This window comes from Urocitellus parryii, chromosome 4 (genome assembly GCF_045843805.1).
Source record: "Urocitellus parryii isolate mUroPar1 chromosome 4, mUroPar1.hap1, whole genome shotgun sequence".
NCBI classification, from domain to species: domain Eukaryota; kingdom Metazoa; phylum Chordata; class Mammalia; order Rodentia; family Sciuridae; genus Urocitellus; species Urocitellus parryii.
Genome location: NC_135534.1, coordinates 128963375 through 128979332, shown reverse-complemented (window position 1 = coordinate 128979332; position 15958 = coordinate 128963375). Strand labels below are relative to the sequence as shown.

The window sequence follows — 15958 nt, the reverse complement described above, 5'->3', positions numbered from 1 at the left end:
CAGTGTGTACAAGCTGTATTTTGTTTTTATATTTAAACTTTGTTCAGTATACTCTGTTTTCAGTCATCCTAGTTATACATTTAAGTTCCATGTAATTCTTCTCACTTAAGTATTAAATCAATTAATCATTTGAGTTGGATATTTATGTTATCCCATGGTTCTCTGTTACTATTTTTACCTATATAGATCCTTCTTTCAAATTATTTTCACAGGATAAATTTACACAATCCAATTTAAAATGTTGAACTCAATTCTGAGTGAGGTTCAGTAACACATGCCTATAATCTCAGCAACTTGGGACACTGAGGCAGGAGGATTAGCAACATAGACCCTGTCTCAAAAAATAAAAAGGTCTGGGGATGAAGCTCAGTGGTCAAATGCCTCTCCCAGTACCACCTCCCAAAAGTCAATTCTGTCATCTCCTCATTCATTCTTCTTTCAGTTTACCTATTAGCAGCACTATCACTTTCATTTAGGCTTAGAACCTTTTTTTTCCCCCGCCCTCATTCTTTTCTCACCTTCATACATTTAAGACAACAGAAACATTTATTTCACTTTCTGAATCCTACTGTCACTTTCCTACTTCAGGAAAAAAAAAAAACAACTTCCTTTCCTAGTTGTCTATTTCTACTATTATAATGCCTCCTTGATATCCCCTTCCAAATGACTTTCTTCTATAGTTTTCTATTACATTACTGCCATTTCAATCTTCTTAAAGGAAAACTAATTACATGTCTCCTTTCTCTGTAAAAATTTAATGGTTTTTTAATGTGCCTGCCAAATTATTTTTAAATATATTTTTATAACTTATTTATTTTTTTAGGTGGTGCTGAGGATTAAACCCAGTGCCTCAACACGTGCTAGGCAGGTGCTCTGCCACTGAGCCACAACCTCAGCCCATTACCAATTTCTTAATCTGGAATTCAAGATGGATGATAACTATCCCCAGCCTACCTTTTCTGTTTTCTTATTACTGTCCTATATAAATACATGCTCCAGTCTGGGCTGGGGATGTAACTCAGTGGTAGATCACTCCCCTAGTGTGTACAAGGTACTAGGTTCATCCTTAGCACATGGATTGGGGAGGTAGGGGGTGAGGAAGAAGGCATTCTATTCCCTTAACACAGTCTTTGCTTATCTTTCTGTTCCCTTATCAGTTCCACTCTTTTTGCCTTTTTGTCTTTTTCCCTTGAATGTCTTCTTTTATTTTTTTTAATTTAATTTAATTTTTTTGGTAGTTGTAGATGGACAAAATGCCTTTATTTTATTTGTATATTGTTTGTGGTGCTAAAGATTGAACCCAGTGCCTCGGGCATACCAGGCAAACACTCTGCCACTGAGCTATAGCCCCAGTCCTGAAGGTCTTCTTTTATTAATTAAATATTTCCTTAGCATCTACTCTGTGCCTCATAACAGATTAAGCAATTGGACTACAGAGAATAATATATCACAATTCTTTTCGAGGCTAATATAACCTCATGGAAGAAGACAGAAAATGCAATGATGACAATTTCATGAACTTTCTGCTGAAGTATTTTTTTCTTCAAAGATTATTAAGATGTAGAATATAATGCTGGTTTTAAGAGTCAAGACCATTATTTATGTATTCTCTTTGTTAACACACAAAGAAAAATTTTATTTTAATGAATAATAATTGTATTTCAGTGATTGTACTAAAATAAAGCTCTTTTAGTAATTGATTATACCAATGAAAAATCTCTCATTCCTTCCTCCCCACACATCAATAGTCCTCCAGTTCTCAGTGTATCATGTTACTGTCCTCAGGCCAGATTATTCTTTAAATAAATCTTTCAGCCCAGAAAGGGATCACTTTTGCTTGGAATGCCTCTCAAATTTACAGAAAAAAATACTCTCTAAAATAATTATCTCATGCAAGTTTTCGCAATTCCCAAATAATATGATAGCATACTCACACGATAATTATTTTTTGCTTTTATTTTACCCATGTCCACTTTCTATTTCCCCTAGACATAACCTAACTGAGGATGTCAACCATATTTCACTCGTGTATGTCTTGAATAAATATTTGCTAAGCTGAAAGAATCCAATTAACTGGTTGAGCTATAAGCAAAAACAATGTTTTTACACTGTTTATGAAAATTTAAAAATCGAACATACTAGTGGAAGAGTAAATTAACTTTATTGACTGATGAAAAACTAAAGTGATAAGAAGTATGAATAGTAAATGATAAACACTTGAGTTTGGCTGGAATTCTATATTTCTTCTTTCCACTTTAAGTCAAAAGAACATAAAATTATAGACTGTTAGTGAACTAGTACTTTTAGTTTCTTCAACAAAACTGCATAGTTTAGCAGTTGCACAGCATTAAATATATACATCTTTGAAAAACCCTGAAAGATTTAATTTTTGTGTTGACTTCAAAGGCTAATAATATAATCACCTACACTGGTCAGATTCAGAGTTTCTTTTCCCTTTTCTGCCACCCTGTAAAGAAAATACAACAAATTATTTAGAATATAGCACTTGGGGGTCATTTTCATTTTAAGAATATATACAACCAAAGATATTTAGGGATAAGAAAGCATTTTTTTCTTGAATTTGTTATAAATTTGAATATGTATACTACTGAATTATTCTTATGTGGTTATTTTTATAAATGATTAAAGTAGGTTGTAGAAAATAGTTACAGCACTTCTATATGAATTTGTCTGGGCTTACTTAGCTAGATGATAAACATATTATGTTTTAGAGCTCACTTTGACTGCCCCAGAGATTTAAAAATATTAAATTTTTAATCAATACCAAAATAAAACACAAAATCTGTTATATGTGTTCAGCACATTTAATAATTCTGTTCATGATCTTTTGAGTAATACAATTAATAATATAAGTTCTATCTAGTTTTGTTGATATAAACAGAATTAAAAATTTGATTGTTTATCCATAGATTTCTCAGTAGCACATATAAATCTATATTTAACTTGTTGCATATGAAACACCATTTATGGTATCTGACTTGAGCCAAGAGAAAAAGCAGCTTTTAAAGACATAAAGAATTTTATATGCATTACTTTTAACATAATATTTCCTGCTTTATTCTAATTTAAAAAGCAAATATGAATTGTAGAAATATGGCAAGTACAATGCATAAAAAGAAAATTAAAATTTTCCATAACTATGCACTCTATCCCTCAATTTAAATATAAATACCTTAAAATAGTTCCCACCCACCCACTTTTCTTTGGTACTGAGGATAGAATCCAGGGTCACAAATTCAAAGCCAGCCTCAGCAACTAGTGAGGCCCTAAGCAGCTTAGCAAGAACCTGTCTAAAAATAAAAAATGAAAAGGGATAGGGATGTAACTCAGTGGTTGAGTACCCCTTGGTTCAATCCCCAGTACCAAAACACAAAAGTATCAAAAAATTACCTAAGTAGTAGTATTTATAAATTTATTAGTGCATTATGGTTACACACATTATTAGGAGTTCATTCTGACATGGTCATAAATGCATAACAGTTTTCTTCATTTCAATACCCTAATTCCCCTTCCTCCTCCTTCCCCCTGATCCTTTTCCCCTTCTCTAATGATCTTCCTTCTACTTATTTATTAATTGGTAAATTATAGTTATATATAAAATTGGAATGAATTGTGAGATATTCATACATGCATAAAGCTTACTTTGGTAAGCAGTAGTGTTTTTAAAATTCTGATGTCTGGGCTTTGTCCCACATCTATTTAACTGGATTATAATCTGTAATTCAAAATGTTTCCAAGTAATCCTGCTGATCAACCAAATTTGAGAACTGCTTATCTATGGAAGTACATTTTTGAAGTAGTGGTCATAACAGAGACATAACAAGACTCATTTGATAATGAGTTTGAAAATAATTTCTTTTACCCCTATTCTGTTTATACTACTCTCTATATCACCACTCTTGGAAGGGAGGGGAGAGAAGTATAGGGGAGGAAAGAAGTGGAAGGGAGGGGAGCATCCCAAGTATAAGAATGCTGTTCTTAACTCCTGATCACATTAAAGTTCTGCAAAGATTTAATGAATGAACAGGTTTTGTAGAACATTAGGTTGTAATGACATGTATTTTAAAAAGAGATTTATCTATTAGCAGGAAAATAAAAATAAATTTAAGAATTCTTAAAGATATATAACCACTATACATAGTTATCAATGTTATGTGGCTAAAAACTTACCATGCAACTCAATGAAGTAAATCAACAACCAAACCAAACAACAAATATACAGGGGGATCTTTTTCAAAATCTCCTAAGCAAAGAAAATTTTCCTTCCCAAACTGATTCAATTTCAAAGCTAGGACTAAACAAAATTTAGGTTCTCCACACCACCACTGGCTTCTAAGCATTTTTTTGACCATAATTCCAAATCAATTAATGCATTTTTATGATTCAGAAACATAAATATGTACATACAAATGTGTATGTATGTATAAATATATATTAAAATGAAGCACTGCTTTGGGGTTTTTTTGGCTTCATCCAGAGAGAAGATGCTGAATGTCATCTTGTAAATGCAGAATAAAACAAAAAATTAGAAAATCACTATTAGGTAATCACCAAAAATAACTGATGCAAATAACAAATAATAATTGATGCAAATATTATAATAAAAATGATATGCACACAATTTCTCCAAATATTACCCCTACATAGTACTTATAAATTATAAAGGGGAAATGGTATCTTTTTAATGGAGCTATAGCCCTGTACCCAAGCAAACTTAGGATATAATGGGACAAATGTCATTTCCCCCAAGATGACTCAAAGGCACATATGTCATACTTCTACTAATTCCAAAGACTTTCCCAAATTACTTATTTGATACTGTACAAATCAATATCTAACATTTTCTAAAACACAAAGTACATGACTATTAACAAAATTATTAATATATATGGTGTGTAAATTCTGGCCTAAGAATAAAATACTACATTTATTCTCACATAGTGTCTACTCAAATTACTGTGTGTAATGAAAACTCTTGAAAATTTTAAAAGCATACCTGGTATTTGGCTAATTCTGCTTGTAATACTTTCACTTTAGATCTTTCTTGTTCTAACGCTGCATGCAGTGACGTCACCTATAACCAAACATTCAATAAGAAAACATTTTAAAATTTATAACACTTAATTTACAATGATAAATTCTGACAAATAAATGAGTATCAAAGGAGAAACCCTCCACATAATTTCCATTAGATGTTGTACATGGTTATATATTAAAGATAGATAGGATAAGCTCACTGTTGTACTAGAAGACTGAATAAGGATAGAAAGAGAAAATCAAGTACAGGAACAGAATAAGTTCTATGTTCACAGTTCACTAAAATGCAACCTTATTTTTCCCCATTGGTGCAAAAAATAGAATCATCATTTATTTGCTATTACACAATAAAAGTATAATTTCTATCACCTTTTTGCAATGTTGATGGGCTGTATTTGTTTATTCAAGTTTAATACTGTAAGATTGAAGAACAGCCTAAAAAGACTACTCGAATGCTCCATAGTTCCTTACCTGTATAGTTAGCTCATTCTTGATACTTTGTGATTCATCAACTTGCAGAAGAATTTCTGCTTTATCTTTCACTGACAAAAAAAAAAAAAAAGGAAAAACCACCGTATAGTCTTTTCAGTCACTCAAATACTTAAACAATACTACAATAAACCAATACCAAGTTAAGTACAGTGAGAACACTCTGGGAAACCTTTTTATATCTTGAAAAATTGTCTTCAGGTATTATTTAAGATTAACTTTAACTCTAAAAACATAACATCACTTACTTTCACCTTCCTGCAGCATTTTCAATAACTGTGCATTTCTTGCCTTTACTTCTTTATACTTTGCCTAAGAGAAAAAATTTATTTTAAAAAAAGTAAATGATACAATTAGTGTTTTATCAACAATTACTGTTTCACTATCAATTTGTGGAGCTGTGAATTCTAGGCTTAAAGATATAAATTACTTTTGAAAGAAAAAGGATAGAGAAAGCTATACTCAGAATTGTCTACTACTAAAATAAATCTTTGATACAATAATAGATATTATTATAGGTGATTATAAAATTAAAGGAGGGATAATTATAAATTTAAAGGAGGGATAAAAGTGAAGGAAAGTTAGGTAATACAATTCAAAATAATTTAGATAAAAACCAAAATGAAAATGACTCACAGTTCTATACCAGTACTGTCCAGCAATATATAAGAATTTTCTATATCTGTTTCATATCTGCCACTATCCAATATGTGGTTACTGAATACTAAAAATGAAGTTTTAGTCTTATTAAACTATAATTTAAATTTTGGGACACTTGCAGTGGTAACTGAATTTTGTAATGCAGTTCTATCTCTTCTCAGTTAAAGTTTAATCTCTTATTAATTCACTGACTAAAAATTATTATTATGGTAATTTTTAGCTGATATGACTTATTTATTAAAATCTTTTAAGTCTTTTTTCAATTTCTTTTTCCAAATGGTTTGCTCCTTCTCATACTACATAAATGATATAATAATACATTTATAAACAAAGAGGAATTGTGCTCCCACATTAACAATCCATATTCTAGGCAATTTTCTGCCTATGCTACCCTATATTCAACATGTAACATTCTTTGAATCACTGATAAAGAATTAATAAGTACATCAAAAAAATACATTCAGTATATTTTTAAAAATAAAAGCCTAAAGAACGGCTGGGGTTGTAGCTCAGTAATTGAGTGCTTGCCTAGCATGTGAGGCCCTGGGTTCGATTCTCAGCACTGCATATAAATAAGTAAAACAGAGGTCCATTGACAACTAAAAAAAATTTAAAAAAAAAAAGCCTAAAGGAAAACATGTAAGAAACTTTAAGAAACTTTTCATTTCTTCTCTCAACATGTACAGATATGTGCAGAAGTTACCAGATCCCAAAATTTTGTTTCATTTGGCAGTATTAGGGATGAAACCCAACGCCTGTATACACAGGGCAAGTGCTCTACCACTGAGCTACACCCCCAACCCTCAAAACTATTTGTAAAACAAATTTAAATGAATTTCACATCCTATAAAAGTGGCTTTTACTAACCAGTACTTTGTCCATTAAATTGCTAATGATAAATCAGTACTATATGCTAAGTAACAGTATAGTCAACACAGTAAACCAAAGCACCACAGTAAATATAAAGGGTAGGACTTGAGTTTAGAAATGAATAAGGAAGACAAGATGGAAACATAGATACAAGGGGGAAAACATATCCACTAAACTACAACTATATTCACTATGAATACAGAAAAATACACTATAAATATGGAGCCACACTACTATAAAATTCCCATTCTCATGTCTTCAAGTTCTGCTAACATCTCACCAAACTTTAGCTCAAAACTTTAGCTCCAAGGTTCTGCTCAGTATACACAAGCCACCTCTTAAGTAAGCCTTGAAGAGTCTAAATTGGTTCTTAAAGCAAACTTGAAAATGTGCAAACTTACCTGTGAAAATTCCTTAAATTGCTCATAAATAAATAGCATACATAGTTTTGTATATACAATCCTGAATAAGCATATCTACAAAAACATAAATATGTAAAATACCAGTAATAAGTAGTTTATGATAATGTAAGCAATATTTGATGCCCTTACTAGTGTTTTGAAAGTTTATGAAAGAGCATATAAAATTGATAAAGCTAAATGCATATATATTGACCCCCACTGTGTCTTGAGCATATATACTTGCATATAACACAGCCATTTCAAATTCAACAAGTTAAAAATGGAATCTATTAGTTCCCATTTCTCAAAACAGTTTGAAAAATGTGTCCTTCCTCTTACACTCAATATATGGTCATTTTTATCAGACTGTCTTCACTTTAAGACTAGGCTACATGCATTATCATCCCACAAAACAATTCTCATGTGAAAAGAAAAGACTTTTCACTGCCCTCTTTGTGTAATACCCAACAAACACCTTCAATCTCATTTTCGATAGCTTCTCCATTCTCTAAATGTCAGTTACCATGTACATCCCACCATTCCCATGTTTTTGTACACACTATTTTCCTCTCTGGAAAAAACATATTTTCTGTAAAATCTTACCAATTTTAAACAGCAACAACTCTTTGTTCTTTTCTCTGTACTTCTTGAATACTCTGTCAAATATCAATTATAATTCTTATAATGTACTGCAATTGTTTATATGTTTATCTTCCTTGTAACTCATTTTTTATTCCCCATGCCTATTAACAACAAAAGTAATGAAAGCAGAAATGAAAGGCTAAGGAAGATGGGCACATATAGTGAATCTTAAAGGCAGGAGCAGGAAAGAAGTGTAAATACCATAAGGGTTGGAACTTGACTTTTTTTTTTTTTTTAACTATTACATACGCAGGACCCAGAAGGGTATTTGGCATACTACAAGTACTCAATAAACAATTGTTCTAAGAATTAGTCAAAGAGAGTGATATTCAAATTGAGTAAAGAAATTTTAAGGGCTAAAGGAAGAAGTAAGAGAGTAATTCACATAATTTATGGTTAAAAATACACACTTATTTAACAAATGTTGAAGATGTGGAGAAATTAGAACCCTAAGCACAGGTGAGAATGTAAAATGGTATAACTGGGGCTGAGGTTGTGGCTCAGTGGTAGAGCGCTCACCTAGTGCCTACAGGTCACTGGGTTCGATACTCAGCACCACATAAAAATAAATAAATGTATCGTGTCCAACAACAACAAAATATTTTAAAAAATGGTATAACTACTTTGAAAAAGAGTTGGTGGTTTCTCAAAAAATTAATCCAAAGAATTAAAATCTGGGACTCAAGATTGTATACTAACAAACAAAATGTAGTATATACATACAATGGAACATCATTCAACTATAAAAAGGAATAAAATTCTGATATATGCTACAACATGGATGAACCTTGAAAACATTAAACTAAATGAAATAAGCCAGACATAAAAGGAAAAACAATGTATGATTCTACCTATGTGAGGTAACCAGAATGGACAAATTCATAGATATTAAAGGTTATAAAGGTCTGGGGAATGAAAATGCAGTTGTTTAATGGGTACAGAATTTCTGATTGGGATAGGATGATAAAAAAAATTCTGGAAAGAGATAATGGTTATGATTAGACAAGATCATGAAGATACTCAATGCCACTGAATCAGTAGTACACTTGAAATGGTTATAAATATTTTACAACAATAAAATTATAATATTGTTCAGACATTAAATCATTAATCAGTTTTAAAATTCTCAATAGCAGAATGACTGTTTCTATCAGCTGTATATTAAACATATAAGAAAAGCAGAGGATTGGGGTTGTAGCTCAGTGGTAGAGCGCTTGCCTAGCATGTGTGAGGCACTGGGTTCAATTTGCAGCACCACATATAACTATTTAAAATAAAGGTCCATTGGCAACTAAAAAAAAAAAAAAGAAAAAGAACATTTGCATTTATAGACTGGTGCATACAAACCTCCCACTGAGTGATCACATTTTTCAGCTTCTGGATTTCAGCATCTTTCTTTTCAAGTTCCAACTTTAGTCTTTCAATTCTTCCATCTTTTAGAACCACTTCCTGAAAAAAGAAAAATACTATTTTAGGACTAAAATTGTTCTATCAAACCTGGCTTGCAACAGTCCTTTGTGACAAGTTTAAAAAGAAAAATCCTAACTTTAATTAATTTTCTTAGGCAACCTTAAATATTGACATTTCCACTTTGACTCAATTATGATCCTAATTCTATAATGTAAGCAAATAAGATTTCTACAGTTAATCTCAAACTGCAAATATACTTAAGAATATCAGGACTCTGAAATGTTATTTCTATCTTGAAATAAACATTAAAAGTGTTCCATGACAAGTTATTATTATTAGTCTATCCTGAAATTCCTGTCATCTTATACCATATACTAAAGTAAATAAATTTAAATGTACAAAGTCATCCAAAGTCCATTCTTTTGATGAACATAAATTGGCTCTATTTATATAATGAGTAAGGAGGCAACACCAATTTATTCCACAAATACGGGTTATCTTAGCTGCTAGGTACCAGGTATACAATAGAACACCTGAACTGAAAAGCTTCTTACTCTTATGGGACTTAGATATCTAAGAGAGGAGACAGATCACAGATAAACAAATGCTGCAATTAGAAAGGAAGAAAAAAGACGACACTGTAGATGGAGTATAATAAGGGGCGAGATAGTTTAAGATGACTTCAGAAAAATCAATAAAGCCTGATCTTAGAGGGCCTTGTAAGCTATAAAACAGTCTGCAAATTACTGTGATTAAAACAGAAAGCAGTGAAGGATTCTGAGCAGAACCATTATATTTACATTTATATTATATTTATATTTATATTTTATATTAGATTTACATTTATGTTTGTAAAGAATAGCTTTAGGTATTGTGTGGAAAATGGACTGCAGTGGGGGCAAAGACAGGTAGAAAGAATTTTTAATGCTATTATAAGCCCAGATCAAACAAGATTATGCCTTGGATAAAGGTAAAGCAGAATAAATGGAGATAAGTGTATCTGAGAAATAATTTGGAGCAGAATCAATAGCATTTGGATGAGAGGTTGAATGTAGCAAATGAGGATGATGGACACTCTAGTCTGAGTTTCTAGTTTAAGGAATAAGATAGGTAGATCAAAATTAGCACTATACTACTATTGGGCCCACGAATCTCACACCTAGAAATTTATGTTAAGTGGGAAGGTGAAGCATCTATGAAAAATATATTATCAATTTAAAAGCCAAAGCTTTTAATAATTTTTTTTTAGGACATAGGCTAAATACACAGTAAATTCACAAAACTGAAAACTATGCAATCACTAAAAATGATGATAAAGAACAATAAAATATATTTGCATGATCCCAAAATTGTAATATGTGTGAAGAAAAAAATCATGTCAACATTTTAATCACAAAATAGGTTTCACTTTATTGTTTTAAATTTTTCTTTTATCAAAATTATTTTATATTGAGTATCTAACAATGAGAACTATGTAGAATACAACTTTTGATAAAAATGAGACCGTTTTAAGTATGTTTTTAAGAAACTAATGGATCTTTTTAAAATTTTATTCATTTATTTATATTCGGTGCTAAGAATCAAACCCAGTGCCTGACACGTGCTAGGCAAATGCTCTACCACTGAGCCACAATTCTATATCCTATTTTAAGTATTTTTAAAAATCTGGATAAATATGACTCTCCACTTTGAAAAGGAAAGACTTTCTGATATCAAAGGAAGAAAACAAAAAGAAAAAGACTGACAGACTTGACTCAATTAAAAAATCTCAAAAAATACTGTAATCAAAAGGTGAATTTAAAAGCTAGAAAAAATAGTTGTAACCAATATGATGGACATATGACCAAAAAAACTTGAAAAAAACATGCAATCTCATTAGTTATCAAACTGGTACATTAAGATTTTTCTCAGCATAGGATAATTGCAAGCAACTTAATCTATAAACTGAATATTTATTTAATGTACAAGAACTATCTGATGACCTGAAATGTTAACCATCTATAATTAACCAAAAAAAGTGGTTCATATGACAGTTATACATTGAGGAAAAATGTATATATCCATAGAAAAGTAGAACTATACCAAAATATCACGAGTAGGTTCCTCCAGGTGACTAAGATGAGGGTCTTTCTTTCCCCACTACATCTACAAATTGGGGATGATAATAATTCCCACCAACTCAATGGTTAACTATGAAATAAGAGTCTATTTTAAGTAGTTAATGCAGTATATCTGAATATATATATATATATATATATATATATATATATCTCCATATATCTATTCCTCAAATATTTATTTTTAGTTTTATTGTTGTATTTTACTTAAATTTCTACAATAAATACATAACACTATTTAAAACAGAGCCATATTGTTTTAACATATACTCACTTTTAATGAAGTACTACATTTTAATAAATATATTTACAAATTATCTTCTAAGTAAAAGATATCATAATAAAATGAGATTGGAAGGATGTATAAGACAGAGTTCTGTGCCCAAAGGAACTTAAAATCTATTAAGAATGATAAGAATGACTGCTATAATAAAAACAAAATGTTATGGGGAATAAAAGGGAAGTAAAGATTATATCCAGATTTTCTGGTTTTAGTGTTGAAGACTGGGCTGTGGAAGAGGAAATGGCATGTGAAATGCACATTATTTTCATGAGTAAGTGGGGAAGGACTTCACACAGGATTGGTCTTCAGTTGCTATAGAAAAAAGTTTGGAAAAGTATATACGTGGGAACTTAATTGAGCTGAGGCTATCCTGAAAACAATGCTTTCAAATTTATTTAAGAGTAGCTCATGATAGGAATGTTTTATACTATGACACAGAATGCACATACGTATCATGTACATATGTGTATATCTTGTGTGTATACAGATGTGCACACAGGAACAAATTTTATAAAATATAAATAGGTATTACATACTCTGACATTTTCTCATGTACTCTTTTTGTTTGTAAGAAATGATAAAAATCTACTTAATGAAAATAAATGCTTGTTAAAAATGGCAGAATTCCACTAGGTGAAGTGGTGCACGCCTATAATCTCAGCAGCTCAGGAGGCTGAGGTAGGAAAATTGTGTGTTCAAAGCCAGCCTCAACAAAAGTGAGGTGCTAGGCAACTCAGTGAGACACTGTCTCTAAATGAGATATAAAAAAGGGTTGGGATTTGGCTCAGTGGTTAAGCTCCCCAGGGTTCAATCCTTGGTACTGGGGAAAAAAAAAATGGCAGAATACACGTTTATTTTTTCACACTTAATAATTCCTGATATATAAATGCATATACAGTTTAAAAATGATTTGAATACTGGCAAAAAGAAGAATTTTCTTTCTCTGAGAAAGGAGTACAATGGGGCAGAGAAAGAGAATTTAAAAACCAGCCTCAATTCTTTTTTCCCCAGTACACTCAATGACATACTACAACAAAATCCTAATTTTTTTTAATTATGAAAGACTTCACATATGCACATATATAACATGTATATATTAGATAAAAGTAAAAGTAACCCAATATGCAGATTAAGAGTTTTGAACTTCTTTTAAGGATGAGTTTTACCAATACCTTGGCAGCACCCATGTGCCTCTCTTAGTTTATATCCCTTTCTCCTCTCTCCTGATTATCTCCACTGTTATGAACATTACATTAACATTATGTTTAACATCGCCTTTATGTATATATACATTTATATGTGTATATTTATATGTCTATATAAAATACATGTATGTGTACATATAGATATCCCTAAGTAATATATCAAATTTCTAATTTTTAATATATGTATGAATAGCATTGAACTCTATTATCATTAAACACTTTGTTCTTGATATTTGTCCAATGAACTGCAGCTTACAGTTCATTCACTTCTCCTATTGATTTTATTATTACAAAACAATGAAGTTTTTAACATGCCTACAGGGCTTAGTTCAGGGATAGAGTTTCTACAACATAGATCATGCCCATCCATCATGTTCAACTTTAAAAGATAATGCCAAATTGTTTCCCAAAATGGTTATACCAATTTATATTCCTACTAATAGAATACTACTGTTGCACTAAACCCTTACAATTAAGCATTATCTAGTTCTTTTCCATACCCTTCATCCTCCTTCAATTTTTCTTAGGTACTGCAATGAAATTTATTAATAGTTACCAAATAAAACTCTCCCTTCTACTCAAAAGCCTTCAAAGATTCTCTACTTATTTATCCTAAAGAGTTAAAATCATCATACAGTAATACATGCATACCCATGTTTATAGAAGCACAATTCACAATAGCCAAACTATGGAACCAGCCTAGATGTCCATCAATGGATGAATGGATAAAGAAAACATGGTATATATATACACACAACAAACTTTTTTATTCATCCATAAATAAAAACGAAATATGGCATTTGCAGGAAAATGGATGGAACTAGAGAACATTATGTTAAGTGAAATAAGCCAAATTCAGAATGTCAAGGGTCATATGTTTTCTCTCATATGTGGAAGCTAGAGAAGAAAAAAGAGAAAAAAAAGGTGGGGGTGGATCTCCTAAAAATCAAAGGGAGATAAATAGAGGAAAGGGTTAGGGGATGGGTGATGGGGAAGGAGGGGAAAGTGCTGAGGAGTGAAACTGGCCAAATTCTATTGTTGTATTGTGTGTATGTATGAATGTGTAACAATAAATCACATCATTATGTACAACTATAATGCACCAATAACAAATGTGGAAAAAAAGGACTGTCAAGTAGAAATGGGGATATGGCAAAAATTACATAGCACTGATTATCATATGAGAACATTAGCACTGTATTAAAAATACTTTCTAGCAATACCTGTTGGTTCAGAGTTAGAATAGAGAAGGGAGACAACACTGAGAGCGAATGGTGCATAATGGCAAACTTTTTTTTTTTTTTTTTGGTAAAGCGCTTGGCAGCAAATATTTTAGGCTTTCTGGGTTATTCTCTTTTATTTTTTAAAAACAGTTAAGTGAAAATGTAAACACTATTCTTGGTTCATGGGCCTTAAAAACAATAAGAACAACAAACAAACAAAAAAACAACCACTGACCAGATTTAACTCAGGCCATCCAGTTTGTCCTGTTATAAAGGATAAAATTCTAACTTCTTAGTTTCATAGGAAAAAAAATCTTTAAAATTTAACTTCAATCTATTTTTCTAATCATGTCATTCCAAGTTTGCCTTAAACTTCTTGGTTGCAGAGTTTTTCAATTTTCTGAATACTCAGTTACAGGTCTTTCCTAATTCTGCAGTTGTCTTAGGACGCAGTCTTTCTCCATTTCGCAGTTTAAAGTTATTTATCATTTAAAATCCATGCCAAACGTAATTGTTTACATACCTTCGAAATTCACCCAAGCTATGATTAAGTTTTCTATTCAAAATATCTTTCTTATTGTTTCATATCTCTCTTATTCAAGTCTTCATCATGCCAAACAATCCTTTTACAAATCTACCTCCTCAAATGCCCACTAATCTTTGTGTTCCCTCATCCCTTAACCAGTGCTTAACTGTACATAAAATATAGAACATATTCAATAAATATTCATCAATGAATAAACTGCAAACTTAGTATTTTTAAACAAATTCTTTCGTGGGATTACTAACTAGTAAGATAATATCAAAAAACTTGCTTTATATAATCAAAACTGGATTCTACAAGCTTACTTTAAAAAAAGATAATTTGCATTTTAATTTCACTATGATTTTAAGAGAATTTTCTATTTTACATGCCTGGTTGTGTTCATGAGCTGTACAATTATCTGTTCCATTATATTCTGTAAGCTGTTCTCTTCTTTTTTCTCTAATAAGAATTTTATGAACATCATCTTCCAGTCTATTGAAGAATCCTCCATCATGTGATAAAGTCTGAGAAGAACTCAATTCCTGTCAAAAATGAATTATGATTTACTATTATTCAACCCAACAAGTGTATTCATTTAATAAACCTAGTCAGTCACTAGAAGGATAAAGAATGAAAAAAAAAAAAAAGATAGCTAGGAGATTACCACTCAATCCTTCTGTATCTCCAGGAAATAAACAGTAGACCCATTTCCAAAAGTCCTTTTCTTACTTCATATTTTTTTAAAGTTGGGAACTGATTGATTTTAAAGCTTTTGTTACTCACATGCAATTCACTCAATGTGGGTAAGTCAATGGTTTTTAACTTATTCAGAGTTGTACAACTATCACCACAATTTTATTACATTTTTAACACTCCAAAAAGAAACCCTGCACCCATTAGCAATTCCTTCTCATTTCCTCCAAATCCTCTCTCCAGCCCCAGACAACACTAATCTATTTCTAGCTCTATAAATTTGCCTTTTCTGGATATTTCAAATAGAAAGAATAATTCAATATGTATTATTTTGTGTTTTTGGTACCGGGGATTAAACTCAAGGGCACTCTGTCACTGAGC

The 15958-nt window shown here is 31.2% G+C and overlaps 1 protein-coding gene across 1 annotated transcript in view; it reads right to left on the bottom strand.

Moving 5' to 3' along the window:
• Positions 1-2139: 2139 nt before the first annotated feature.
• Positions 2140-15958, bottom strand: part of Gkap1 (G kinase anchoring protein 1) — a 53823-nt gene continuing 40004 nt past the window's right edge. The window contains exons 8-13 of the mRNA XM_026412486.2: positions 15274-15426; positions 9468-9569; positions 5796-5859; positions 5530-5600; positions 5018-5095; positions 2140-2467 (exon numbers count right to left, since the gene is read on the bottom strand). Of these exons, the coding sequence (XP_026268271.1) occupies positions 2420-2467; positions 5018-5095; positions 5530-5600; positions 5796-5859; positions 9468-9569; positions 15274-15426 (516 nt within the window). The 3' untranslated portion in view covers positions 2140-2419. The remainder of the gene's footprint in view (positions 2468-5017; positions 5096-5529; positions 5601-5795; positions 5860-9467; positions 9570-15273; positions 15427-15958) is intronic.